General features: G+C 38.6%; 1 protein-coding gene across 1 annotated transcript in view; it reads right to left on the reverse strand.

Annotated features, from left to right (window-relative positions):
• mad1l1 (mitotic arrest deficient 1 like 1) overlaps nucleotides 1-27995 on the reverse strand; it is a 77611-nt gene that overhangs the window by 32429 nt on the left and 17187 nt on the right. Inside the window, exons 12-17 of the mRNA XM_063475880.1 lie at nucleotides 26799-26939; nucleotides 25854-25910; nucleotides 22330-22421; nucleotides 22042-22132; nucleotides 10887-11112; nucleotides 4205-4398 (exon numbers count right to left, since the gene is read on the reverse strand). Of these exons, the coding sequence (XP_063331950.1) occupies nucleotides 4205-4398; nucleotides 10887-11112; nucleotides 22042-22132; nucleotides 22330-22421; nucleotides 25854-25910; nucleotides 26799-26939 (801 nt within the window). The remainder of the gene's footprint in view (nucleotides 1-4204; nucleotides 4399-10886; nucleotides 11113-22041; nucleotides 22133-22329; nucleotides 22422-25853; nucleotides 25911-26798; nucleotides 26940-27995) is intronic.

Genomic DNA, 27995 nt, shown 5'->3' on the forward strand with positions numbered 1-27995 from the left:
CCTTCCCCTAGGTAAATAATGGCTTTAAAAAATCTAATGTAACATTAATCCATTATTGATCAACCAACAACAGTTCTGCATAAACTCTGGGCAATGAGGATGATTTTTCACTGTTTCTGGTTGGTGGCACTAAAAGAATCACACAGTTACAGTCAGTTCTGATGCCTGCAGCTTTGATCTCCTTCCACTTTAAGGCTGGTTGTTAAAAGAATTACACAGTCAGGCTTCAGACTATTTGGTAAAACTGATCAAAAACAGCAGCATTTTGGTGCCAACATAATGACATTCCCTTTGACTTTGAAGTATATCGTGCAAACATATCAAAACAATTGACATCAAATGCTGTACAGGTCTATAACTATTATAGATGATAATATAACAATTGTACCACAGCACATCAAACCTATCATTTTCTTAATGCAGACCTTTACCATGAAAACCACACAAGTAATTTCCTAATCTCAAAGTAGACTCCAAGTCGATAAACCTTTTATTTTTTGTTTTTTAGGTAAATTGTAAAGTTCAGCTGGTTATGGCTGGATAATTAGATTTATAGTCAATTTTTACATTTTGGTTTAAATGAAGTTTGTAAATTATTAAAGCAGACCCTATAAAACGTTTTTATATCAGATGATTTTATGTCAATCTTGGTCACCACCACAGACACGTAGTGGACCAAACTTATTAATATTACTCTTTTCATTCCCCCGTGTTTCTTTTTGGGGGGGATAAATATCATGATCAGCACAGACACATATTTATATTCCTTGGTCAACTGGATAAAATGAAGGCTCTGCTCTGTATTTACCTGTTGCCATGGTGAAATGTGGTGAAACTAAGATAGAACATGCTCAAAGTTGATTGAACTTACTCTGATCAGGAAACTCAGAGTTGTGTTTGTTGAACATGCCTTCTGGAATAGGATCCAGGTCTTATTTGGGATCAAAGTGAGAGTCATTAGGCTGTTAACTGCTGTCATTTAGAGCCACAGTAGTTTCTCAGATTTCCTTCTCACACATAAGTAGGGAGCTTACAGGAGACAGCTTAAGTGAAACAATGTTTAATCAGACAGACAACAACACATTATGTTACAGTAGCTGTGTAACACTGGGCCAACGTCCCACCTTCTTTGAAAAGGTCTCCGATGGAACATAAAGGAAGTGGAAGTAAACAAACGAGCGAAAGAAAGCACCATCATCCCTGGATCATTTCACTCATGACAACTCACTTTTTCCCCAGTTTGCACTTAAACAAACATAACATAAACATACAAACAGGAGCTGTCAGTGTAGCAGTGGGAAATGCTTCTAAACTGCCCTCCCTCTGCTGTGAGCTACCTCCATGTTACATTAGCTCTACCGTTAGCTGCTGATGCTGTCCCGTGGCCAAGTAAACACAGAACATAAAATGAACTGGACTGAACTGGCTCATTGTCACCGATATTCAATCTGGCTATTCAATCCACTGACCATTTTGGGTCAGTATTGGACTGATATCCAGTCCAAATATTGGCTCGGTGAATCCCTACCATAAGTGGCTAAAAAAACACACAAAAAAACAAAACAATAAAAAGATGTTTCTCAGTGTTTATCAACTATTATTTCTTGAAATTACACACTCTTGACCTGACTCGATGGCAGATGAATACAAACCCTACAGCCGTGCAACTTGGATGGCATTCATCCTGAATCCTATGAGGAAATAATGGCTAAATATTCAATGTCATGATGAAGCAGTTAATTTAAATAATTAAAAAGGACTTTTTTGCTATGCTAATCAGTTTTACTGCAAAATAATAGCCGTGATAATACAGAGGAAATCAGGGAATAGGCACATAGATAGATCTCTGGGGGTGTACTGTGGTATCTGGCACCAGGACACTGGTAGCAAATCCTTTTGGGTGCTGTGAATTTCATTTTATGGTTTTAGTTCTTATGTTAATGCATTTCCATGTTGTAAGTAAAATGAGTCCAAAGAAGCTTGATCTGAACAACAGTATATATGTTGTCCCTGTATCATCAAATCATTTTTCTGCTCCACATGATAGCCATACATCAGACATCAACCACAAACTAGAGCAAATATCTGAACTGCTGTGTTTAAAAGATTCAACTGACAAAATTCTTTTAGGGAAATCCAGAAAAAATACGTTTTGAATATCAAAAACATGTAAGCATATTCTAGTAGAACCAAAACATAAAACTGTGACCCTGTAAATGAGCAACATGTAGCCTCATTAACCATTTAAAACACCAAACTACAGTAAGGTTACAGGGCTGACAAACAATGAAAATACATTTTAATGTGACATACAGTAATGAATGCATGAGACAAGAGCGAGGGCAGGGGAACGTGACTACTGCAGGTTAAACAGCTTACGCTATAGGAGGGGGATTTGGGTGCCTCTTCTAGAGGGGGATATTAGCAGGATTATCTGGCAACCCTGTTGCTGAGGTGAATAACATTAGAATCCTATTTGTAAAGACTTCTATGCTTCCTGTCCCAAATCCCCCCATTTTATCTCCCTTCTCTCTTGCTTCATAGTACAATTAGTCCACTTTACATTCTCACACCCCAGATTAAACTCACACGCATGCTTAAAAAGCTGAATATATACACAAACTGTATTTATGTGTCCTAGTGTGTATCCTCTTTAAAACATGAATGTCACTGTGTGTTTATGTGTGTATGCGCGGGTTTTGATTTTTGTATTCCAATAATAGTACAGGCCTTTCTGCTCCCATAAGCCACTAAGTGTTTGTCATACACACTCGCAATGGTGCATACTTTGAATACTAATACAGAGGGTGTTAGCATTCGTTTTGGGTATGCATGTGTGGCTTTGTACATCTGTATGCACGTGCAGCCAGCAGTGGGAGGGTGAGGTGGTAGCAAGTGCTGTGCGGTGTGACAGAGTGTTGAGATTGGAACGAGTATGTGTGCATTTGAGTGTGACAGTGCGCGCCATGAGGGCATTATGACTGTGTGTGAGTCTGTATATGTGTGTGTTTTATGGACACACTCTGAGGTTAATAAATATTGACAGTGAATTATCTCTTCTGGCAGAGTCGCAGGTGGTTTCGATGGAGCAGACCGGACAGAAATCAAAAGAAAAAACAAAAAAAAGTGCATGTGCACGTTTACACACCGCTCCTATTTTTCCTTTTTCAGCTATTCTTAATTTCAGCAGAATTCTCGAGAGTCCTTGAGCAAGGCACTGATGACCAGTCGCAATAAACTAGCATGTGACAGCAATAATTACCTGCCAAGATAATAAAGCCGCCCCTCTGCCACCTTGCCATTACGGATTCTCCAGGGTTTCTGCTCTAGCTAGGGGCCACCATCAGAACACGACAGCCGCAGCGACATGGAAATTAGCTAATGCTACACAATTGGGCTACAGAGAGAAAGAGAGACAGACTGAGCATTAAGCAGAGGTAAAAACAAAACTCCAGGATGGAAAGATGAGAGGAAAGTAAAAAAGTTAAAAAAAAAAAAAAAAAAAGCTGTGAAGAGAGCACAACTCTGGATTTTTCTCTGTAAAGCTTAAAAAAAGTGCTTTCTAAAAAGCCAAGGGATAATGACAAATTCAGCTTTTATTTAGCCCACTCAATAAGCAAGTGGTGATCGATTAATGTAAAACCCACCCTGTGACACTGCCCAGTCATCACTCTCTTCTTCTCTTCCACACAGACGCTGCCAGTCTCCCACACATACAAATTTAAACCACAAAGCAAAGAGTCTCTGTTGGCATAGTGCTCGTCTCACTGCATCGCTAAGCCGATGCACAATGTGGCAAAGTGATGCGGCACCTTGCAAGGTCAAATCTAAACTTCCCGAGGCGCTTTTTTTTTTAAGAGCTCCCTGGGACAGATATCAACACTTACACAGATGCCATAGCCTGTAGGAGTTTTGCTGACAGTGTGCCCATTTTAACTTCACGCTGCTGTTTAATGATGCACACTATCTGTGGCTAAAAGCTACATGTTTCCATATCTGATCAGTTTAGGTCTGTATATAAAGCAGGATGTAAAATAACACAAACCCCCCCCAAAAAACTTGTTACTTGTACGCAAGGCTAGATTATGAGTGTATGTATAAATTTCAGGTCTTGTTTCAGCTTCTAATTATTGTTCTTATTTATTCAAATTTAAAATATTGTGACATTTGATGGCATCCCCAACCTTAGATGAACTCTTCATACCTTTTTGAAGAGCAAGGAGTCATCCATGTGCTCCGCGTAGACAGACGTGAGCCGGTATTGGTTCTCAGTGGTTATATCGATCTGGTAGCCAGTCAGGACGTAGCACACTGTGCGAAACTCCTGTATTTTTCTCTGAAACACCTCTTTAAGTCTCTGGTTCCTCAGCTCTGAACTCTCCATTTGTTTACGCAAATCTGCAACACACAATTCAGTTATATAGCACAGTTATTTTGATAGCATAGTTATATGCTATCAATATGTAGAGTTTCTGGGATAACTCCAGCAACTTAAATTAGCATCTCAAAGACTTGGTATTATTAAATAGCAAAGCCATAAAAATAAAGATTTAGTCAATTTAAATAAACCTGGATTCTGAACGCACAAGCAAAGAAAAAGACTACAAGTGGGAGACAAAAGCTCGAGCCAGGGTGGAGAATCAGATAAAGAGTCCAGTGGAGAGTCTAGCATGGAAGTACTTAACATTTGAGGGCGATGACCAGGGGGTGATAACTGATTCCCAAAAGGCAATATTTAAATCATTTCCATTTTTGCTTTTCAGACCAAGAGAGGAAGACCTGCAATTAGATCTGTGAATGCCTTTCAATTTAACATCCATCAACATTCAGAGTATCAGAGTATTATCCTTCTTATGGTTTGGAGTACAAATACATTACTATTTAGTTTGAGACGGCTGGAATGAAATCATCGATGAACCATAGGCTAAAATATTAGCAATGCCTAATGTTGCATAAATATTTAATGTTACAGCACGTAGTTACATTAATCATCCAAACACTGCTGCCTGTCTCCAGTCAATGATATATAATTTTACCATTTTAAAGTTTCCCAGTTAGTTAAAATAACTTTTTATTAAAGAGTTTATGGCGTTTATGTTTAGGAACATAAACTGGTATCAAACTGGGTATAGAGAATCATGTACTCATCTACTGTTTTTGGTACCAACTACTAAATATCGTGGCACCCCTAGATACCAGCATCAAAAAGTTGTGAATGATATCAATCTCTACCCCACAGCAATCCATCTGCTCACTCAGGGTCTACATACTACTATAAAGCAGAGCACGGTGGCGTCTGAAGCAGTCAGCTGCATCTCCTAGCTGGGAGCAGAGATAATCATGAAGGGGAGAAACAGAATGGGGCTTGACTTTAATTTGTTGAAAATCAATTTGGGATAATTACTTTAATTTGGAGACTTGATTTGAGAAGTCAGAGAAATTAGTTTGTCTGAGGAAAAAAATGAGTCGTTATGGAGGTAATTATTTACAATGTGATCACCACCGAAGAGAAAGTTAAAAAGGATATAGATGCAAATGTGGAGCCATGAATATTTTGTAAGTACACAAGTGGTAAAAGGAGAGCTGGGAAAGGAACAACCACAAAGAGGCAAATATTTACTTTTTGTAGATATTTGTGCCAATCTTCTCAACACTGTGATGTATGCAAATCTGAGAAAATGTTAAAAAAAAAAAAAAAAGACAACAAAAAAACAAGTGCAGGCAGGAGCACCGTAAAGACTATTAACCAAAAAAACAAAAACACATGGATGGGGGAGATGATGTAACCAGGCAAATAAAATGCTTACCTAACGCCTCTGAAAAGCTTGGTGTTTGCTACTGATTTTTTTAAAGGTTAAAAGCATTTCTGCTGCTCAAATGTGAACCTACATTGTTCAGGGTTATACCTTACTTAACAACCAGTCATTTTCACTTTTTTCCTCTCTGTCTACAGTCAGCATCAATCAGTCAAAACTCTTACACCATAATGCGTCGTTTCAAGAGCAGTCAGGGAGTTTTTATTCCCATAACTTCTAACCCTGCTGCGACTGATAATTATTTCTACTCATCATTCTCCTCTTCATAGCGTATAGCTTGGCCGATTACATTTTTATCTGTCATTATTAAACAAGTGAATGACTAGAAAGTATAAACTTAAGAGTCTGGGACTGAGCCTGCCAGTGTGTGTCTACGTGCCTGTCTGTCTCCTGGGTGACTGGGCTCCTCTCAAGTGTCAGTCACCGCGGTTAAATACTGTTTCAAGACTTCAGAAATGTGACAAAACTGTCACTTTATGACAGCCATCAAAATGCCCTGAAAATGGTTGGGAATTCTCAGGCTGCAGCAACCAACACATTTCCTTCTCCGTGCAGACAAGTGGACACACAGGAATGTGGACATGTCGTTATCTGTGCAATCGCAAAGACAAACACGTACAAGTGGGCACACAAATGTGTCAACGTACGTGTTGAGTTACTAAATTCGAGTATTAGTTAGAATACTTTTCACACAAACTTTTACAGTTTTGGTGACTTCTGTATTTCAGTCTTGATTGGTGTCTACAGGTCTGTGTACATAATGGCTCAAAAGCTGTCAGCTGCACAGGGAGCGTCTTATTTATATATTTTCTTCTCTCATTTTCAGTCTAAAATGCCGCTAAAATTTGCACTGGTATCAGAAGCAAAAACAAACAAACAAACAAAAACTAAACTAGTGTCCTAAAACATCTGGAAAAGTATTGAGCCACCCCTCACATCATTATATAAGGGAAATGGGAAATAGGAGCAGCGATTTACTGAAAAGTGCAAACATGCATAATCAATATTTAGTAAGACCATTTTTATTCTTACTCTTCAACACAGCCTGAACTCTCTTAGTCAAGCTTTCTTGTCATTTCTTTAAGTAGTCTTCAGGAATATTTCCCCAGGCTTCTTGAAGGACTGTTTCTGCTTTTTGTTCTGTACTCTGTCAGGATGATCCCACACTGCTTCAGTAATGTAGAGGTCTGGCCTCTGGGGAGGCCAATACATGACTGATAATGTTCCACTGTGTGTTTTTCCATTCAGGATCATCATCATGCTGAAAGGTTGTCCAGTTGCCCACTTGTATAATTTGCCATACGTCAGCCTTTACTACCCATTTACTACCTTTTGTAAAGACATGGCTTTCAGATAATGATACTTTTATGCCTGCCACTTCTTCTGGCCTCCACTTGTTTTTTGCTGAGATAAGTTTTCAGCTAATAATTTTTGAGAATCATAAAAAATTATATTTTACACCTCTCAGACTGTAATATTTAAAGTTTTCATAGATTTGAAATAAAATGTGAAAAAATCTCTGCACACGTGAACCAAGAGAAAGGTTCCACAACAATTTAAATGCAACTCGTGCATACTGTCTCGATAACCACTACGACACTTATTAAATCACAATGTTTCAGTCTGACTGACTTGATAAAGGTACCTGATGAAGCTAAGTGAGACAGTGTGCAGAGGTTATATTTAAACTGTTATAGATTTTCATTAAGAAATGGGTACAAATAATGTGTTTTGTGACAGGCTGCTAATAACAAAGTAAATTTAAAACTGCTTCTTTGCAAAGTTATCTGATTTACCCCTCGAGTTAGGTGCCTTTTTAATGCTTTAATGATTCACAGTTAGTGTTAAGTGGCTTAAGAAACCAAAAAGAAACAAACTAAAAAAACATTCATCTGAAATTGTACCAGGACTGGACTGAAACTGAAAGTTTTTCCGAAGTCCAAAGAAAAACTTTGAAAAACCTATAAAGACCTAGAACTACTGCTCAAGACAACTTAAAAAAAAGATGATGATGATTATCATCATCATCATCAAAGTTTATTTCCCAGCTAACATGTATTTAATGAAATAATAATTTATAACAGCAGAGTAAAGAGTAAAAAGTTAAAGAAAAAGCCCTGATTTTTTTCTAATTTTAAACTTACTTTTAAATTTTGTCATCACAATTGTCCAGTATTAATGTGGGAAAAATGCGAAAATGTGGAAACTAATCATCAACACCCACGGCAGAACTAATAACCGCTGGTGTATAAAACTGGACAGTAAATTTTACTAATTAAATGTAATTAAAAATGGAAAACAGAATTTTCTACCTGCTGCTAATTGCTACATGAAGTATTGTTCCTGTAATGTTGCTTAGGTAATTTCTTAACTGAACACACAAAGCTTATAGTGAAGTTGAACCACTACTGACAGCAGGGTAAAGACACACACTACATGGGGTAAAATGTCGTTAAATAATTTTATAGACATTAAAACGTTTCTATTGATCTCTGATAAGTTTGTAGACTTTCTATTGCACTGACCCAGGTTTTAATAACGCTTATCTATACAGAGTTTAAATTGAACTTACTTTTTACAAACTCAATTTTCATATCATAAGAAATTAAAAGGCAGAGAAGACTAACATCTCAGGAACAGGAGAAGATGACAGAAAAGACAAGAGTTAAAGATGAGAAAAAAATAAGAAGGCTGGGAGTTGGAAAAAAGAAGTGCCAGGAAAATCGAGACCGTGAGCAAGCAGCAGACAGACAGAGAGAGCACAGAGCACTGTGCACAAATTGGCCAACAGACTTTTACCAGTGAACTGTCCTGAGCTCCAAATGCATATTTAACCCTGTCATAACTGCACGTCCTCCCTCTAACAGTCTGTCATATAGACACTTAAGAGGACAGAGACTTTCTGAGCCAAAATATCAATGAAGCAGTTCCCAAGAGCAACATGTTCCCTTAGAAAGCAGCAACTATTGGGTATGGCTTTTCTCTTTTTTTGCCATTTCATTTTTTTTTTGGATCACTCTACATGTAAAGAGGACCTTTAACAACCTTTAAAATCTGTACTTTTTATGTTGTCTAAATATCCAGTTCCCCTCTAATGTTAACTATAACATTATATAACAATATAATTAAAAAGACAAAATCTAGTCATCGGATCAGAAAAGCTTCATCCATGGATCAAACCCTCCCTTGGTCCCTTATCCATTCATCTAAAATCAGCTATCCGAAACCTGAATCTGCATTTTGACTCTAATTTCACCTTAAAATATATAAACAAGGTCACCCAGTCCTCCTCCTACCACCAATGTTCCCTCTAAGCTGCGCACGTGCGCAATTGCGCACTGCTGGCATGGTCTCTGCGCACAGAAAATCTGTGTTGCGCACAAAAAAAAATCTAACCTGATTTGAAATTAAAATTAATACTTTAACAATTCTGTTTTGCAGTGTTAGTCAGTAAGTGACTGGCTGCTCCCGTATGGGATTAGAACGATTCCACCTTATCCCATAGTCCAGCCAATGATGCGATTTACATTCGTATATACGCAGCTAATCAACGTTGTTGACAGGCTATGACAGCGTACTTATGTGCCGACACCGGTGTTTTAGCGAGCAAAGCGGCGTGGCTGATGTGGAGTGACGCCAAATTAATGAAACGTGTACAACCATTGGAGATGTGAGCAGGACAGACGGAACAATTACGGAAAAAGTGTGGACTTTATACCAGTTTTTAAATTGTTTTGATAGGCCACGTAAAACCAGAGTTATGATAAAAATATATGCAATGTTTGGTTTTCTTCCTGAATACTATTGTTGTTTATATTTACTGCGGGAAGAAACGGTAAAACGGCGTTTTAGAAGGAAAAAGGGTCGAAAGCCTGTGAGCAAAAACAAACTCCACCCACCTTTCCTATTCGTCCAAAAAAGTACCATGTCGACCAATCAAAAAATGATATGACAACGTGACATCTAGTTGTTACAAAACTGGGAGAAGTTTTAGGAGTGATGGCGGTGCTTTGAGATGTGAGTGATTTGAGAAGTTTAGCGCAAATCTTGTGTAGTTAGTGTGTAGTGTAGTCAACAGTTTTGTTGTGTGTGTCAGAACAATGAGACAACTGCTGAATGTTACAGGTGTTACAGGAGTGATACATCTGCTGTTGTCAGGCCTGCAGGTATCAGGCTGCTGTTCTACTTTATCTAATAGTGGACAGAAATTATTTTTGGAGTGGCACAAATAATTTGTGTGGCATCAGATTTGATGCAGAACAGCTGATTGTTCTGTAAATAGTTTGAAATGTTTATTTAAAAACGCCTTGGCTGCATTTAAAAAAAAATAGCTGCAAAAAACTTTGTTGTTTGCCAAACTGAGTTACTTTTTTAAAGAACTATATAATTAATTGCCCAGCATTGGTCATTATATACTGTATTTTGCAGACAGAGAGCTACAGACTCTCTCCCAGACCACAGACTCATAATGCAAGTCAGAGCTTTTTTTAAAAAGAAAGAAAGTTGTGTTTTCAAAATTGGAGTTCAAGTTATTTTTACTTCCAATAGTGTTAACATACTACACAGGTCATGAACAAGATTTTTTTTTTACATTTTCATTGTAAGTGGGCTAAAGCAGTTAATTAAAAGTAGTCTAACATAAATGTAAATGCTGTAATTTGATTATCTTAATAAACCATGTAACTTGGATGGATTCAATGCTGGCGTGACCACATTGCACACGTCTGATGTCGCTCACAGTGGTCCAAGGGATCGCTCAGGGAGTTTGTGTGTTCGCTCAGACACGTGAAAAATTAGAGGGAACATTGCCTACCACCTAAGGAATATTGTGAGGATATGAATAATACTGACTTCTAGTGACACCCAAACTATCAGTCATGCTCTTATTTCCTCTCAGATTACTGTAATTGTCTTTTAACAGCCATCAATCATATTATTCCACTCTTAATGACGGTATACTGGCTGCCTTTGACTTCTAGAGATTACCTATTACTTTTTTAAGCCCTGTTTGCTGTTGAATGACATTGTAGCTCACTCTTATTCTGATGTCACACTTCTGTGTCATCTTACCCAACACTTCCTTTGAAGGAGCCAAACTAAGGCTGAAGCTGGGGTTGTGCGTGTCATCCTGGGAATGCCCCACAGCACCTCCACTCTGCAAAGAGCGTACAAGATCCCTGAGCCGTGTCACTTCTTCCCGGAGAGCCTCCACTTCCTGCTGGCGCTCTTGTTTGGCAATGGCGGTGGGGTTCACTTTGAGGTGGAGAACACGGGTTTTGACTGGATCGTAGTCTCCCTGAGACACAGAGACATAGATCAAACAGCCATCAGTTATAGAGCAGAACATTTTTTATGCACCATCTCATCTTGGCATCCAGGGCGCCTCACATTCCTCTCACTCACAGCAGTGATCATCACGCTTCAGTTCACCTCGCTGTTGCCAACTCAACAACTCTGTCAGATTTAGTGACTTTTCATATTCTTTTACAGACCGCTTTTCCCCTGAAAAATAAGAATGCCTTGTGACAAATGCAGCAGTGTAATGACCAAAGAGTGGAAAGTTGTATTCCCCTGCCTGAACCGCTTCTCTGTTCGATGAGTGCCCTAGATGAGCAGGCAGCAGCACCCATGAAAAATACGATTCCTTAAAAATGACTGCCTTTAAGGAACCCGGTGTACTTCCACAGTCGTGATCAGCTTTGTAGCTTTGACAAACGAAAACTGGCAGCAATAGCTCTTTTAATGCCAAAGATTTACCACACCAAATATTGACTTAATTTAGATGAGCCACAATATCAATGATTTCTATCATTAACTTCTTTGTGATAACAAAAATACTGACAGCAACAAGTAAATAACAATAAGAACTTAAAATAAACGGACAGAATACAAAATATAACCAGCAAGTTGCAAAAGAGGCCAAACAAAACAGAAGACGAAAAGTCCGAAATATTTAATATACAATAATGATCCTACCGTAGTTTTAAATACTGATCATATGAAAACTGCATTAATTAAAAGACTTTTACTCGGCTCTCATCTTGGGATGTCAGATCAGGTCATTACAGTTTTACACTCACTGTAATTATAATGTTCCACACATGTTCTAACACGCGGAAACACCCAAAAACATTATGAAGCCAAAAGTCTTTGAACGTCAAAGTCTTTCAAAGTCTTTAAACACTATACTGACACCGTCATGTGATTTGAAAATGTCTTGTTATAAAAGGTTACTGCTAATGAACGTTTCTCAAGTTCCTGGCTAAAATGAGCCTTTCAGATGGGGTTGCTACTCAATTAAGCACAATTTATCCATGTATAATTAAGGTAGTGAGGCTGTGTTATGTTGCTTACCATTGCCAAATATATGTATTTAATGCTTGAGTGAAACACACAAATCCTAACTGAACAAGTTAAAAACATTTTACTATACAATCCTGGTAATGTTCCTTTGGCGTGAGACCAACATATGCAGGAAAAACCCTGCAAACCTTTTATAACCAATTTCAGTTGCTATACATGGAGAGAAATGATTACAACTGATCTCACATTACAGATTGGGAGAGGAGGTTAGCATAACAAAAAAAAAAAAAATACTCGACAGTGTGATCGAAAGCTCTTGACGCTCACGTGAGCTTTCCCTATGAGGAAATAATGTTTTCAGTTATATCAAACAGACACATTAAAGAGAAAGTATTCTTTCCCAGTGTTTTCTTCTCACTCTGCAAGGTCTGGCTAAATAAGAGTCGCTTAATGCCAATATAAGGAGAGACACACAAACAGGAACACTCACAACATGTACACACCCCTATCTGAGCTCTTGATTACGGGCTAAATTAGATTTTATATGCCTCCAAGCGACGGTTGCCAAATAAACTACAGAGTAAAAGACAGAAAAGAAGAAAGAGTATATGAGGAAGAGAAACGGTGAAGGACAAATAAAAGAACATGTTAAAAAACAAACGGTGTCCGGGTACCACTGCCTTCAGCGTAGAGAAAGACCAGAGTGGATGAAGCGTACAGAAAAGCTCATAAATAACTCTTTCATGTACTTTATAAGAAACGATTAAATTTCTCGAACTGAGTAACAGTAGATGTGTGTACTTAACATCAAGTATTTTTCCACAGCACACACACACACAGTCACAGCCAAACAAAGTGCCCTTTCATTTTCTTCAACTTCAGTCTTTTGAAGTTCTACATCTGTTTACAGAGAGTTTATTTAAAGCTGCATCTGTATGTGCCTTATGATAACCAGAGAGAGAAAATGGAAGGAAGAGACAGATATGTAGATTAGAGTTCGAAAAATGCAGTCAAAAGCTACATGCTGTCAAAAAGCAAAAAGAAGAAAAAAAAAATCTTGGTCTTTAAAAATTTAGGTCAAGCTAAAGTAAATTAGAAAGATTTTGCTGTGGATTCATATTTAACTTTCAGGATGTCTGGACTGAGCTGAAGGGCAAAGTTCTCATTTACTGCTCAACAGAATAAAAAAACCCCAAACTAAACAAAAAACAAAAGGAAAGTTACTTCTCTTTGCCTTTCAAGAACAGTGCTTTCAAAGTAAGCCAAATGGCATAATTATTTTTAATTGGGTTGACTCTCCTCCTATATTGAACTGAAAGTAAAAAAAAAAAAATGGAAAAGTCTTTAAAAAGGCATCCATTTGCTTGTCTGAATCCATTTGCCATTTTCACATTTCATAACAAAGGTAATACAGTGAATAAGTGTGATCCACTGATCTACAAAAAACAATAACAAAAAAAAAAAAAAAACCACACCTAAAAAAAAAGGACAATCATCTCCAAAATGAGCAAAGGTAATATTACACTTTATTCTGCATTCAGTAGGAAAAAAAGTGGTGCACCATTTCATTAAAAATTATAATTACGTTTATTGCTGCAAAAACAGAAAACAGCCAAATTGCCTGAGTTTTCAAAGCGAGCTTCTTAATATTACAGTTCTTCAGATGGCCTATTTTGTAAGTTGGTGTGTGTGTGTGTGTGTGTGTGTGTGTGTGTGCAGACGTATTTACATGCATATTATAGAGCCTGTTCTTCCACACAGAATTTACAGAGCAGCAAGGTGGAATGCCATTCTAAGTGCTCGAGGCTACATATCTCTTATTCATAGAACAACAATAACAACACATCTAATACCAGAGTGCAGTCTGTTAAAAAAAAGAAAAAGAAAAAAAAGAGCAAAAGGCAGGGAGAGAGGGAGCATCGGAGCAAGATCAAATGTATGAGGAAGAAAGAATGAATAAGAGAACAAGACAAGAATATGAGTTTTGGGAGGGAGGTTGAAGTCCAAAGAACAGTCTCTGTTCTTTAACACATGCAGAACAAATTGCGCTGAAACATCCACTTATATACTCAACACAGCACCAACCACAGGGGACACATGAGTCACTGATGGAACAGGTGACACATTGATGGTGAGTGTGCATGAATTTGAGAGTGGAGGGTACTATCAACCTTAAACCACATGAACCGATAAAGTGAGGTTGAATGGAGAGACAGCAGAGATGCTGGCGAGGCGGGCTTCTTCCACTGAGTGACATTATCAGAAAATAGATTGAAGCTTCTGTCTAGATATTGGCAGGCTAAAGGCTCTGTCCTTTAAAAAAAAAATCTGTCCAGAAGATCAGATGCATTTTAAGGACCAGATCAAATTGAACTGTGATGTACACTCACCCCATCCGCCAAGAGTGGAACAAGACTTTATTTGAAATAATTTTAACATTTTTTGAACAAAAATGGAACAGTTTTCACTTATCCATTTCTATTCTTTTTACTTTTATTTTAGTGTGATTTTAGTGAGAGGAAAATGTTAACACTCATTACCCACCATTCACACATAGAAGCTGCCTGGTACCATCCACTCTCACACCTGCTTGCCAATGAACAAGCACCAGTACACACGACTACTACCCACCCAGGATAGTTTGGAGATTTGACACAAGAATTGGTAACTTGTGTGTCCCATGTTTGCCTCTTTAATTCTTCAGTGTACACTGTTGGGACAATCACTATTAAAAGATGCAAGTCACTTTGTCTGATAGCTGACATCTCAAAATTCCATCCATCCATCCCTCCCTCCCTGCCTCCTGGGGGCAGGAGTCTTAGCAGAGATCTCTAACCACTTCCAAGAAGCTCTCAAGAGATCTCTTTAGTGTGTGTGTGCACAGTGACCTCCTCCCAGTGGGAGATGCCCTGAACATCTCCTGGTCAGATGCCGAAACTACCTCAACCAGCCTCTTTCACGGTGCGAGTAATGACTCAACTCAGACACGTCAGCATTCTCATTTTTCCAGTCACTACCAAGAGCTTGTGACCACAGATGAGGGTAGGAAAGTAGACTGAACGGTCAACCAACAGCTTATCAGCCCATGTGGCTCATTCAGTCACATGGGCCACCACAAACTGAATTTCATTAACACTGCACTGACCTATGCCTAACGTGTGGACAGCTTTTGTTTTAAGTAAAACAAAGTGCACAAGCACGTAACTTGAGAATAAACAAAATAGGCTTGCTGCTTCTATGGGACAACAGTGTGATGTCAACTGGAAAACAAACACAGCAAGCAGAAACCCTAGTGTAGCCTCCTGTGATACAGGCACGCTATGATAAACTCAGAGCAGTTGCTGAATAGGTACTATATCCCTGTCTCAAAGGCAATGAGGGAACTAGGGCTGTATCTATGTGGAGGTTCCACTCCAATGGTTATTCCTGAATGGGTGAAATTTGTGGATGACGAGCTATCTGCAGCACAGATGTCCTGATAGTGACTTGAAATTGGCTCCCTGTTGGAAAGCAGACATGAAGTGGAGCCTGAAAGCTTAAGACAGAGTTAGGAGAAGTAAAGTCACAATCTCCGCTAAGAATGTTTTGACTGGTAATGGGCTTACCAGTGTAAGGCTTGGACAATCTGGTATTCTTTGATAAAATCCTATCTAAGTTACGGTTAGACACATGAAAAGAACAAACAGCAGATTCTACGTCGTTCTGAAGAGCCAGGAAGCTGCAGATGAAGGGCTCCAAGAACCACAGGTGTCCATGAGGTAACCACCGACAGTGTAGGATATGAAAGTAAATACTGTGACGTCACCCATTGCTTTCTAAAGTCCTGTTCTGAAGCCCCAAGATGAGCGTTTACACAGTCCTATCTTGGTTGCAAAATAACACAGGTTTAAGGCACTTACATGTCCTCTCTCCCCATCAGGGCCCTACATCCATATTTTATACTGATTCAGATTCCTTGGTTCCTGTGTCATAACATATCAAGTGTGTATCCTTGAGATCACCCTCACATCTATATCTTCAGCTGGCTTTGAGCAGGTCTAAAAAAAAAACCCACCAGAAAATACAAATAGGTCTGTGCACAGGCCCACAGCAGTTTTCTATGTAATACTAATATAGGAATGACTGTCAGGCAATGCCATAGGGACCCAGGCCTTAGGGATTCATGGATGAGCAAGAGGAGATGAGGGCCATGCCTACAAAGCATGAAGGTCTGTAGAGCTGTACCATGTCACATGGAAGACCAAGCTTTACCGGCTCCTCCTTAGTATCAAACCTCCCACATGTAGACTAGATCGGTAGAAATGATGCTGTCAGGAATAACTAGAATGCACAATGTCATCTTCTCTTCTGCCACATGTATAAACCAAGTCTTTGCATGACCACTCTTGTGTCTTGCAGCTCGTATTTATTTTGTTACTTAAAAAACTGAACATTGATAACTTTTCTTGAATTTCCTCTTCAAATCTATTTAAGTTATTGATAACAGGAAATGGCTATAATTCATTTATGTAGCACTTTTCTCATCTTAGTGACCACTCAAAGCACTTTAGACTATAAGAACACACTTAACCATACATTCTAACAGTCTATATATCCTAAATACTATTTATATCACATCAGTGTCCAGTAAAGAATCACAATCTCAACAATGTCTTTGGACTACGGGAAGAAGCTGAAGCAGTTGGATGAAACCCATCTGGGCATAGGGAAAACAGGGAAATGCAACAGAACAGATCCAAGCTGAGGTTTGAACCCAGAAACAACTTTTTATGAGATGAAAGTGTAGGCAAGACTGATGTTATATGTGGGAATAATCTGGTGCCAGAACCTTTTTTTTTTTTTTTTTAGCACCAGGTTATTGGTGCTTATATCATCAATGTGACCTTTAGTAGGGTTTGTAACAGCAAAGCTTAAACTGTTTTAGTAAATTCACGAAGAATATCAAGAAAATTAGTTGTGAAAGTCTTACAAATGTGCCAAAGGCATTTCTAAATAGATTTCCTGTCCATCTGTCAAAAATTATGAAAACATCACTGTGAGACCCTATATTCAGTTTAAATTAATAAATAAAAAGGCATTGTTAATGAAGCACCTCAAAAATCCAACCCCCCCCCCCCCCCCCCCCACACACACACACACCAAAAAAACCAAACAAACAAAAAAAAAATCAAAACAACACAATACAACTAAACATCATGTTTCTGTGGCTGTGTATTGTACAACTACACTCGCAGATGTAAGCATATGCACAACAGAGAGACTATGTTGATGCAACCTCATGCAATAGCAACAATTATTTCTGTTTAGACACTAGCATGAGAGCAAAGCATAAAGTACAACCCTTCAAATCTACCATTACAACTGCCATGATCTACAATGTATCAATTAAAAAAAAGAAAAGAAAAAAAAGAAAAAGAGAGAGAAGAACAAATATTAGCGGACAAACAAGTGAGGGAAACTAAGGAACAGATTCATATTACAGACCACAGATCTTTTTGTTGTTGTCGTTACCTAAATTAAAATTACATGGTAATAAACATCATTTTTCCCCATTAAGAATAAAGACCTGAAACCACAAAAGGGCCAACTCGAGATAAGACAGAACACACAGGGTGAAAAAGTCCTTCATGGACTCTAAAAGCTTCTCTGGAAAAACAATGTTAAAAATAAAACTGTACTGAACACTGAAGGTTCTTGGAGATGGTTTGTTAGAACATTTCAGAGCTACTACTGTTACTAAAATAAGGCTTAAGAAAGTCAATGAAATAATAACCAGCACATTCTTTTTAAATCTATACTGAAATATAAAATAGTAAACAAGTTTATGTTTTGCCCCTCTCCATTTCCAAATCAGATGGTTATCTAAAAATCATACAGCCTCTACAGTCACTGTTATGAACGATCCAGCATGTTTGGGGGAAAAACTGGTGCACATAACGTAATCAGTTTATATTTTTGCCGTCATCAATAATGAATGCAGTTCAAAAATAAAGAGATGAAAGCATAGCAGTTCTGATTCTCCCAGTGCGTTCTCTTAAAGGTGGCTCTTTTATCAGTGAGAGAAATCATTAGTTAGCAAGACCAGCAACCACAGAAGGCTGACGTCAGCCAAATTACACAAGAACTGACCTGAATGCAGAAAAGTACTGTCAGGTTTTGATAAAGCAAATTAATTGCAAATTAATCACTGCACCCATTTCCAATTTTTCCAAGCAAAATATGAAAAGAATTAAGGGTACCTGAAAACCTTCACACAGCACTGTACTTAAGCAACCTCCGCCAAAGCACAATACTTGCAAAATATGCACAAAAACAAACAAACAAAAAAAAAAAAACCCAAACTGTTTTTGCTAAAAGGTATAAACAACACATTTTACTTAAGTCAAAATGCATGTCAAGTACAACCAGGCTGTGATCGCACACCAGGAAGAGATATTAGCACCTGGGGATGTGTGATCCAAATGTAAACAAATGACTCAACTAACCATCGCTGAAGCATTTGCTAGTTGCACTCCATATGACAGAAACAGCAAACAGTGGGTGGAGGTTACTAATGCATTTTACATTGTTTAGTCAATGATACGATGACAGTCCAAACTGTGGAAAAGAAGGGCTTTACACAACTAATTAAAAAGCTCATCCCAAAATGCAACATCCCAGCTAGCAATTATTTTCTAATTTAAAGTTAATTCTGTAACAATATAGTGCAGCTCCCAAAAAGTTACAAGGTTAAGCCGTGTTATGCAGTTCTGTTACACTTTTACTTCGTTTTCAGAGAAAACATTACCTTGGCTACTTCTGTGGCTACATTTGACTGATGCTGTGTCACTGGATACAATACTGTGTCACTACTATTGTACAATAATGCTGCTGCTCCTGGCACCTTGTGGCAATAGATTCACACTTTGAAGTATGTAGTCTGTCATCAGTGACAGCAGCTCATTGGAAAAGAAGGATGGAAAATACCCTTCATTTTGTTTGCACTAATAAATGCTGCTGCCTGCAAGCTGCAATCACTGATAAAATGTTGCTCGGGACTTTTAGCTATATTGTCATAGATATCATTATTGCAAATATTCTTGAAATATTATGGTTTAATTCAGAGGCTATAACATCCACCCTCATTGCCAAGTATGTATGTGTCCCTACAGAATACAAGGTGCTCGAGTTTGTTGAAAATATGCCAAAAAATAAATACATAAATAAATAAACACAATGTGATATCAGCAATTTTTCCTTTATTCAGGCACACAAAACAAACAGATTTCCATAACATTTGTTCTCTGTTGTTTAAACAATTATGTAATTCTGCCTGACTCTGCTCTCTGCCACCAAAGATGCTGCAGAGTGCCCTCTGGTGGACAAACTATGCAACATCAAGTCTGTGTAGCTCCTCAGTCATCCAGGTCATGGTAATCTTAGTAGGGGGAAGAAGAAAAAAAAAAATCGACTGGACTTCTTTAAGTTCCTATGCAACATCAACACTCCTGACATTCGCCGAAAAGTGTTTCTCCTATCTCGTTAACTGTTTTAATTTTCATTTATCGGCCATTATAAATACCAGCATCAGCAAATGGCTAATCTTGGCCGTTATACTGAAAAAGTTATTAAAACCTAAATTATATGGAATGTACTACAGTCCTTGCAAAAACTGGATTTTGAGGGCCAATTACAGCTGCGCCATTGGGTGATGATCCTGCAAATTGATGTTAACAAGTAAACAACAAGTAACTGATCAATCAAAAGTTTTTTAGCTTGTGCTCTCATAAATGCATGAAATCAATATTGTTTTTATTATAAAAATCTGTTCCACTTTAGATTGCTGTTGAGCATTTAACCAGTACTTGTGCAAGTACATGCACACCCTTCTGTACTTTTCTTTAAGTCCATCAATCAGCATGTCTAAAGAGAGAAAACAGAAGTGTTTTTAAGTGTTACACTTTAACTTTAGGTTTAATGAAAATGGGCTGGATGTATGTGTCATTTAAAGTCTCTGCTGTGTCCAGAGAGGACAGAACTTGATTCTATTTGCCTATCGATATCAGATTTGATACTGACCAATATTTATCAACTCTCATCGATGCTTCTGTATTTTTGGTGTAATATAAAGCTTTAACTGGATGCAACACTCGATCATGCTCCCTGATGTTTGAATGCAAGTCTTCCAGTTTGTGCAAGTCCTCTGTCGCTAGGGCCTCTTCTCTGATCTGTGTGCAGCTTGGAGTGTTTGCCTAGCAACACTGACTTCACAGTCAAAAACACCCTCTAGTCTGAGCCCAGCTGCCAACCACACAACACTGTGTCAAACACTTCCACCTGATTTCTTCCCCATTTATTTACCTCTACAAAAAAGATTATTTGGTTTTTTCTTCTCCAGTTTGCATCATGTTTCTAAATTTAATAAGTAACTACGTTAAATAACTCTGATCTCAATCCTGACTGAAATAACCCAGTATCATTTCATCTTGATTATCAAAATAAAGAAAAAAAATACATGTTAAAAAAATAAGTACATAAATATGGTAGAGGGACCCTACAATAATACACAGAAAACCCCAACATTCAAACAACCTCCTATGAGCAAGCACTTGGTGACAGTGAGAAGGATAGTGACTATAATAACTCTGTCGATAGCACTTCTAAAATCAGAATCTCTTTGTATGGCGTTTTTAGAAGGATTATATCTGCTCATACATTGTCATGTGATTCCTAGCTTAAAAAGTTGTTGCTTAGTTTTTAACGAACTGTAAGATAAAAAATTACATTCATTCTGTTTTAACTTCTACTGATCTATTCAGAGTTAATTTTAGGTGTTCAATGATCACTAAGCTGGTTTCAAGATTTTAAAGGTACAACCACTAGTTTTATAGCTAAATTGCTCAGTCCACAAAAGCAATCTCACTGCACTAGTCATCAAAGTGATCGACACCTGTGTATGTCAGTACGATTTAAATATAAAGGCACTAATAATGGGACTGGCTACGAAAATCTTATATGGAAGTTGATATAATACTAATAAAAAAATGCAATGTCAGTTTATTTGAGCAATCAATTCTGTTAACTCATCCTTATTCAGCTATTCACTTCTTCTTTCAAATAGTTCTCCATTCAGTCACTCATCTCCTCAGTCAGTCTGATGTAGAGGTCTCTTGGTGTGCATTAGACCATGAAAGAGTCATAAAAATTAGTTCCTAAGAACTGACCTGATCCATTGACTGTGTAACCTTGAAACCCACACACACACACACACACATACGTCAATTGCCTTAAAGGTGGTGGTCATGCTTGAAAAAACATGGATTTCATTCAACCCACTGCTAAATGGAACCAACACGCTTGCCCACACACGTTTCATTAAAGTGCCCCGTTGGCTTAGTTTGGCACAGTATGAGTCAGGGGAGTTAGAGAAGCTGACTGAGATGAAACACACAAACGCGCGCACACACACACAATTTTAAAACAAAAAACAGGAGAAGAGAGTTAAATAACTTTGGAAGATGAAAGCAGCTGGATTAGATGCACACAGTCAAATGTGTGTGTGTGTGTGTGTGTGTGTGCGCGTGTGTGTGTCTGTGTTTATGTTTAACAAATGTTGTCTACCAATTTAATTTTAGCCAGTGTCATTCGCAGCTAACACTAGGGAGGTCCACGAAATGCTCTGTGTATTGTAATCCTTTCCACCAACAAAGGAAGGATTTCAAATCAGCCACAGGTTGTGCGATTTTTCCATTGGATGCTGCTCAAGTCACACCTGGGTCCAATTATGTTTGAAAAACTGTCAGATATGTGAAACGTTTGTGTGAATCAATCTGTAGTGTCATGCGGGCTCATCTGCTGCCCTTGGGGTTATTAAATTGGTTCCTTTGTGCCAGACGAGTAAATCCATCACAGAAAACAGTTGGAGGGAACTTTAAGCGCCTACCTGTAGGTTGTGTCTCTCCAGTCTCATCTCCAGAATGTTATTCTGCTCCTCCAAACGTTGCCGCTCTCTCTCTAAATCTTCAATTTTCTGTCTGAGAAAAAAAATGCATGCACATACACTGTTTAATAACGCCTAACATGTAAAAGATGTGACCATGTATGTCACTAAGTGAACAGGTTAATCTTAGGCGTATAGCTCTGCTCAGGCATGCATGTGAGGCATTAGTGATTTAATCCTTTATATGTATAGTCATGAATTTTTCATTGCAACAAGTTGAGGTCAACCCACCTGAGAATGGTGACCTCTTCTTTGGTCAGTAAAGAGTTGCTGTCAGTAGCAGAGGCCTGCTGCTTCTTTAAAGACTCCAGCTCCAGCTCCGCCTGGGACACAAAGAAAATGATCCTGGTGTACTATCATCAGACCACCTTTGGCCGTGTGCCTGGCAGAAACCTTCTGCCTGCAGATAAATCCTGAAGACTGTATTATAGTGGGCTGCTATCTTTTTGACACAGACATCAAGACAAACAGATATATCCTTTACACACCATTAGCCCACTAACTTATTTTCTGTTTCACAACGTCCTGATCTTTTTACCTCTTACTCGTTTCTATTCCATCTGTCTCATAGTTGTTTTTTTCCCCTCTGATCTTGCTCTCGTCTGTAAAATTATCCCTCATTTCCATTTGCACACCAATTTTCCTCCTTCTCTGACAGCATCTGCCTGTCTCTCGGTGCATCCCCACTCCCAGTCTTCCCAAGACAGATAAGTAATTACTGCTATACCAGACAGGTAGATTTCACGCGTCAATACTCATTGCTATGGCTATGTTGATGTCACCTCGGTAACAAGGAGCCAAGAAAAGAAGGAAGATCATAGAATGAGTAAAGAGTCGTAGGGTGCGTTTCAAGGTTTCAGGTCACACCTGCCAACTCGCTACGTTATCTGGGACTATATTTAAAAGCAGAATACTTCTGTCTGTAAGAGTTTTCTGTCACTTCTAAAATCTTCAATTGAGAAAAATGTACATGCCAAGATTGACAGATAAACCCATTAAATGTACTGACACACTCAGGACTGAAAAAAGAACATGTGCTAAATGGACTAAGTTTACATCTGTTTTCATTTTTTTACACCGTCATTAAAAGATTACTATGTATAGATAGATGTATAGATTCTTTTGCATCCATATTTCATTTTCTTCTTATATTTAGCTGGTTGGGTGGTTATATTCATCAATTTTCTACCACTTACATGAATCTGGGCTGTTTGAACAAGAGTCTAAACAAAGATAACAGGATTTCTCTCTCTCCCCAGCCATCTCCTCCAGCTCTTCCAGGGGCACAGTGAGGCAAGCCAGACATAAGACATTATCTCTCCAGTGTGCCCCTGGGTGTCCTCCTGGTAGGACATGCCTTAAACACCTCACCTAAGAAGTATCCAGGAGGAGTCCTAGTCAGGATGTATAGACAGACTATTGTGAGCCTCTACTGAATGACTGAGCCCCTGACCTCATCTTTAAGTGGGATCCCAGAAAACCTTTGGATGAAGCTCATTTCCACCTGTACAGTGGCTTGCAAAAGTATTCGGCCCCCTTGAACTTTCCCACATTTTGTCACATTACAGCCACAAACATGAATCAATTTTATTGGAATTCCACGTGAAAGACCAATACAAAGTGGTGTACACGTGAGAAGTGGAACGAAAATCATACATGATTCCAAACATTTTTTACAAATAAATAACTGCAAAGTGGGGTGTGCGTAATTATTCAGCCCCCTTTGGTCTGAGTGCAGTCAGTTGCCCATAGACATTGCCTGATGAGTGCTAATGACTAAATAGAGTGCACCTGTGTGTAATCTAATGTCAGTACAAATACAGCTGCTCTGTGACGGCCTCAGAGGTTGTCTAAGAGAATATTGGGAGCAACAACACCATGAAGTCCAAAGAACACACCAGACAGGTCAGGGATAAAGTTATTGAGAAATTTAAAGCAGGCTTAGGCTACAAAAAGATTTCCCAAGCCTTGAACATCCCACGGAGCACTGTTCAAGCGATCATTCAGAAATGGAAGGAGTATGGCACAACTGTAAACCTACCAAGACAAGGCCGTCCACCTAAACTCACAGGCCGAACAAGGAGAGCGCTGATCAGAAATGCAGCCAAGAGGCCCATGGTGACTCTGGACGAGCTGCAGAGATCTACAGCTCAGGTGGGGGAATCTGTCCATAGGACAACTATTAGTCGTGCGCTGCACAAAGTTGGCCTTTATGGAAGAGTGGCAAGAAGAAAGCCATTGTTAACAGAAAACCATAAGAAGTCCCGTTTGCAGTTTGCCACAAGCCATGTGGGGGACACAGCAAACATGTGGAAGAAGGTGCTCTGGTCAGATGAGACCAAAATGGAACTTTTTGGCCAAAATGCAAAACGCTATGTGTGGCGGAAAACTAACACTGCACATCACTCTGAACACACCATCCCCACTGTCAAATATGGTGGTGGCAGCATCATGCTCTGGGGGTGCTTCTCTTCAGCAGGGACAGGGAAGCTGGTCAGAGTTGATGGGAAGATGGATGGAGCCAAATACAGGGCAATCTTGGAAGAAAACCTCTTGGAGTCTGCAAAAGACTTGAGACTGGGGCGGAGGTTCACCTTCCAGCAGGACAACGACCCTAAACATAAAGCCAGGGCAACAATGGAATGGTTTAAAAGAAAACATATCCATGTGTTAGAATGGCCCAGTCAAAGTCCAGATCTAAATCCAATCGAGAATCTGTGGCAAGATCTGAAAACTGCTGTTCACAAACGCTGTCCATCTAATCTGACTGAGCTGGAGCTGTTTAGCAAAGAAGAATGGGCAAAGATTTCAGTCTCTAGATGTGCAAAGCTGGTAGAGACATACCCTAAAAGACTGGCAGCAGTAATTGCAGCAAAAGGTGGTTCTACAAAGTATTGACTCAGGGGGCTGAATAATTATGCACACCCCACTTTTCAGTTATTTATTTGTAAAAAATGTTTGGAATCATGTATAATTTTCATTCCACTTCTCACATGTACACCAATTTGTATTGGTCTTTCACGTGGAATTCCAATAAAATTGATTCATGTTTGTGACTGTAATGTGACAAAATGTGGGAAAGTTCAAGGGGGCCGAATACTTTTGCAAGCCACTGTATCTGAGATTTTATTCTTTCAGTCACTGCCCAAATCTTGGGGTATTCAGTGATGGCAGAAAGGTAAATCAACCAGTAAATCGATGGCTACACACTGACGCTCAGCTGTCTCTTCACTGCAACAGACTGGAACAGAGTCACAAAGTCCTTTAATTAATTAAATGGAGTTATATATGCATGTTGTGTAGGTAACTTCAACAGATTGTACATAAAGATGCATGATTCCCACCTCCTGCTACTGAAGTCTGCCTTCCCTCTTGTTCTAATTATATCAGTTATTAACCTGGAGCCTCCAGGACAGTGGGCACATGATACTGGTGGGCACCCAAAGGTGCACACATGCTACTTTCCTTTAATTTCACATAGTCTACATGGCACAATCATAGATGCTGGTTATGCTCTTATCATCTTTTTATAACTGCTATATGTGAAATTAGCTAGCTACATCTCAAACGCTTTTTGCAAAAATAGACTGGTTGTGCTCTTGGATCCATGTCTCCAAACTGGTTGATACTGCTTATACTTTGGCTGTTAATTACTTGACTGGTGAAAAATGCCTGTGCCTTTTATAGAAACGGCATGTTGCAACAACAACAACAAAAAAAACCAACCCAAAAAATGGGATTGCAGGTGTACTTACTGTTTGTAGCTGCAGTTTTAGTGTCCCTGTCTCCTCCTGCGCTTTGGTCAGCTGAGCCTGAATTAACAGGACAAAAGAAATATAATGTAGAAGCAAAAAGAAAAATGACCCTAACCTACTGATATGCAGTAATAGCCCTCCAAAAAACAAAGGAAAGAAGCCAGTTAGTACTTCAAAATAACATCCCTGTTGAGAAATGAGTTGCTATCAACCAAAATACTAGGTCTTTCATGGGTTATGATTTTGTATTGTAGTGTCCTAAGGCAGTGTGTTGTGGATCTTGTAGGATCGCAATAGCAAAGCTTTGTGTCATAATGAAGCTTTTGTGTTTGTTCCATTTTCTTACAGATCAAGCTGCATTTTATTAACCTTCACGTTAGATTAGCCAAGCTGTGACACTACGAGTGCAGGGGGTGCTAGGTTAGTGCTGATTCCCGTTTCAGCACAGCAACTGCCAAATTCACAGTGATTGTTGGCTGATTATTAAAATAAAAGGTTTTGTAGAGAAATTCAAGGTATTTCGCCCATCTCTTTCAGAAGTGAGTCACAGTGTAAACAGCATAATTTAGTAACTTTTAAAGGGCAAAACTGGAGAGAATCAAACTGGGGTTCTGCACTTAAACATGGCAATTCTGTCAAACTGAGGGAATTAAAAGAAAAGGGTGAAAATCTCTGCAACGTAAGTCCAGTATTATCCATTTTCACTGTAGATGTGTTTCAGTCTGTCCGCTAAACAAGAGTATTGAGGATGTAAACAACAAGCAGCTGAAGCTAAGTAGCATGCAATTACTGTGCCCTCAGCTACGAGCCATGTGTCAAACAGCTACATGCATAATAATCTGGTCGGCAGCTTAGTGGAAGTCAGTACTTTCAAATTCAACTTTGAAAAACAAAACAAAGAGCAGAAGACAAAAAAAGTATATTTATGCACGCCTGCAGACACACCTCCATCTCTGCATTATGGCTCTGTGTCTTCTGCAGTATGTCCTCGGCCTCCCTAAGTCGTTTGCTCAGTTGAGGAGAGTACTCAGTAGGCACCAGCTCGCTGTCATAGGACTCTAATATGGCACGCATTCCATCCCGCTCCTGCAACATAAAACGTTACACATTAACAGCACTATGACATGGTACATCTGCTGATTAATAAACAAATTTCACCGCATCCAATAAAGTAAAAGAAAAAGTTGTGGGAATTTTAACATTTTGTGGCATCACATAGTTAATGTCTATCTGTATCTGCATGAAAAAACAAAATAAGAAAGCATCTTTCTTATTTTTTTTCTCTAATTGTTACTATGTTTCTTTTTGTTTGCTGTGTTCAGGTGACCATCAAACGCATGTATAAGTCAGTAACACAGTATGAGGCAGCTACAGCTTTCTTATCCAAGCTGTGATAAGAGAAGCTTAGGGTTGTGCCCATGCTCATCTGTATTTCTAAAACTGAAATTATCAAATCAAAGAAAAATGACTTTCTAGACAAAGAATACCAGAATAAATAAAGAGCACGTGTTGCCTATCTTATGCTTCCTCATCATCTCATCTTTAATGTGCTGAATAGTAAAAGTTTTGTCCTCTGTACAAATGGAGTCAGAGGCATACCCGCTTCTCTTCAACAGGAAAAATATTTCTTTTAAAGCGTCAACAGGACTGACATACAGTTTCCAAATAGCTATCAAAGTTTTCAGTCTGTGTGCTTCATGTCTAAGTGGTTCATTTTATATTTCACATGCTGTCACAGGAATCTCATGGAGTCCAAAAAAAGAAAAATCCATATAAAGAGAGATTTTTACATTTACTGTTCATAAAAGAAATTGAAGTCATAAGCAAAGAGAAAATAAACTGCAATGGCCTGTTGTGGTGTGTGAATGGAACCTAATAAATGCACGATCATTGTATAGAGGATCAAAAAGGCAATAATAATAGGATTAGATATAAATGAAATCACTCAAAAACAGGTATTAAATGTTCAAAATTATAACAGTATAATATATAGATACAATAATATAATATATAATATAAATTGTAAAAGACTATTGACTGTCCCATAGTTTAGAGAAGAAAAAAAGGTTAACGTTGTTAATTTATAGTAATTTAATACAGAAGCTAATCTAAATAACACTTCATAATAATTGGTAATCATCG

This window comes from Pelmatolapia mariae, linkage group LG6 (assembly GCF_036321145.2).
Source record: "Pelmatolapia mariae isolate MD_Pm_ZW linkage group LG6, Pm_UMD_F_2, whole genome shotgun sequence".
Lineage (NCBI taxonomy): Eukaryota > Metazoa > Chordata > Actinopteri > Cichliformes > Cichlidae > Pelmatolapia > Pelmatolapia mariae.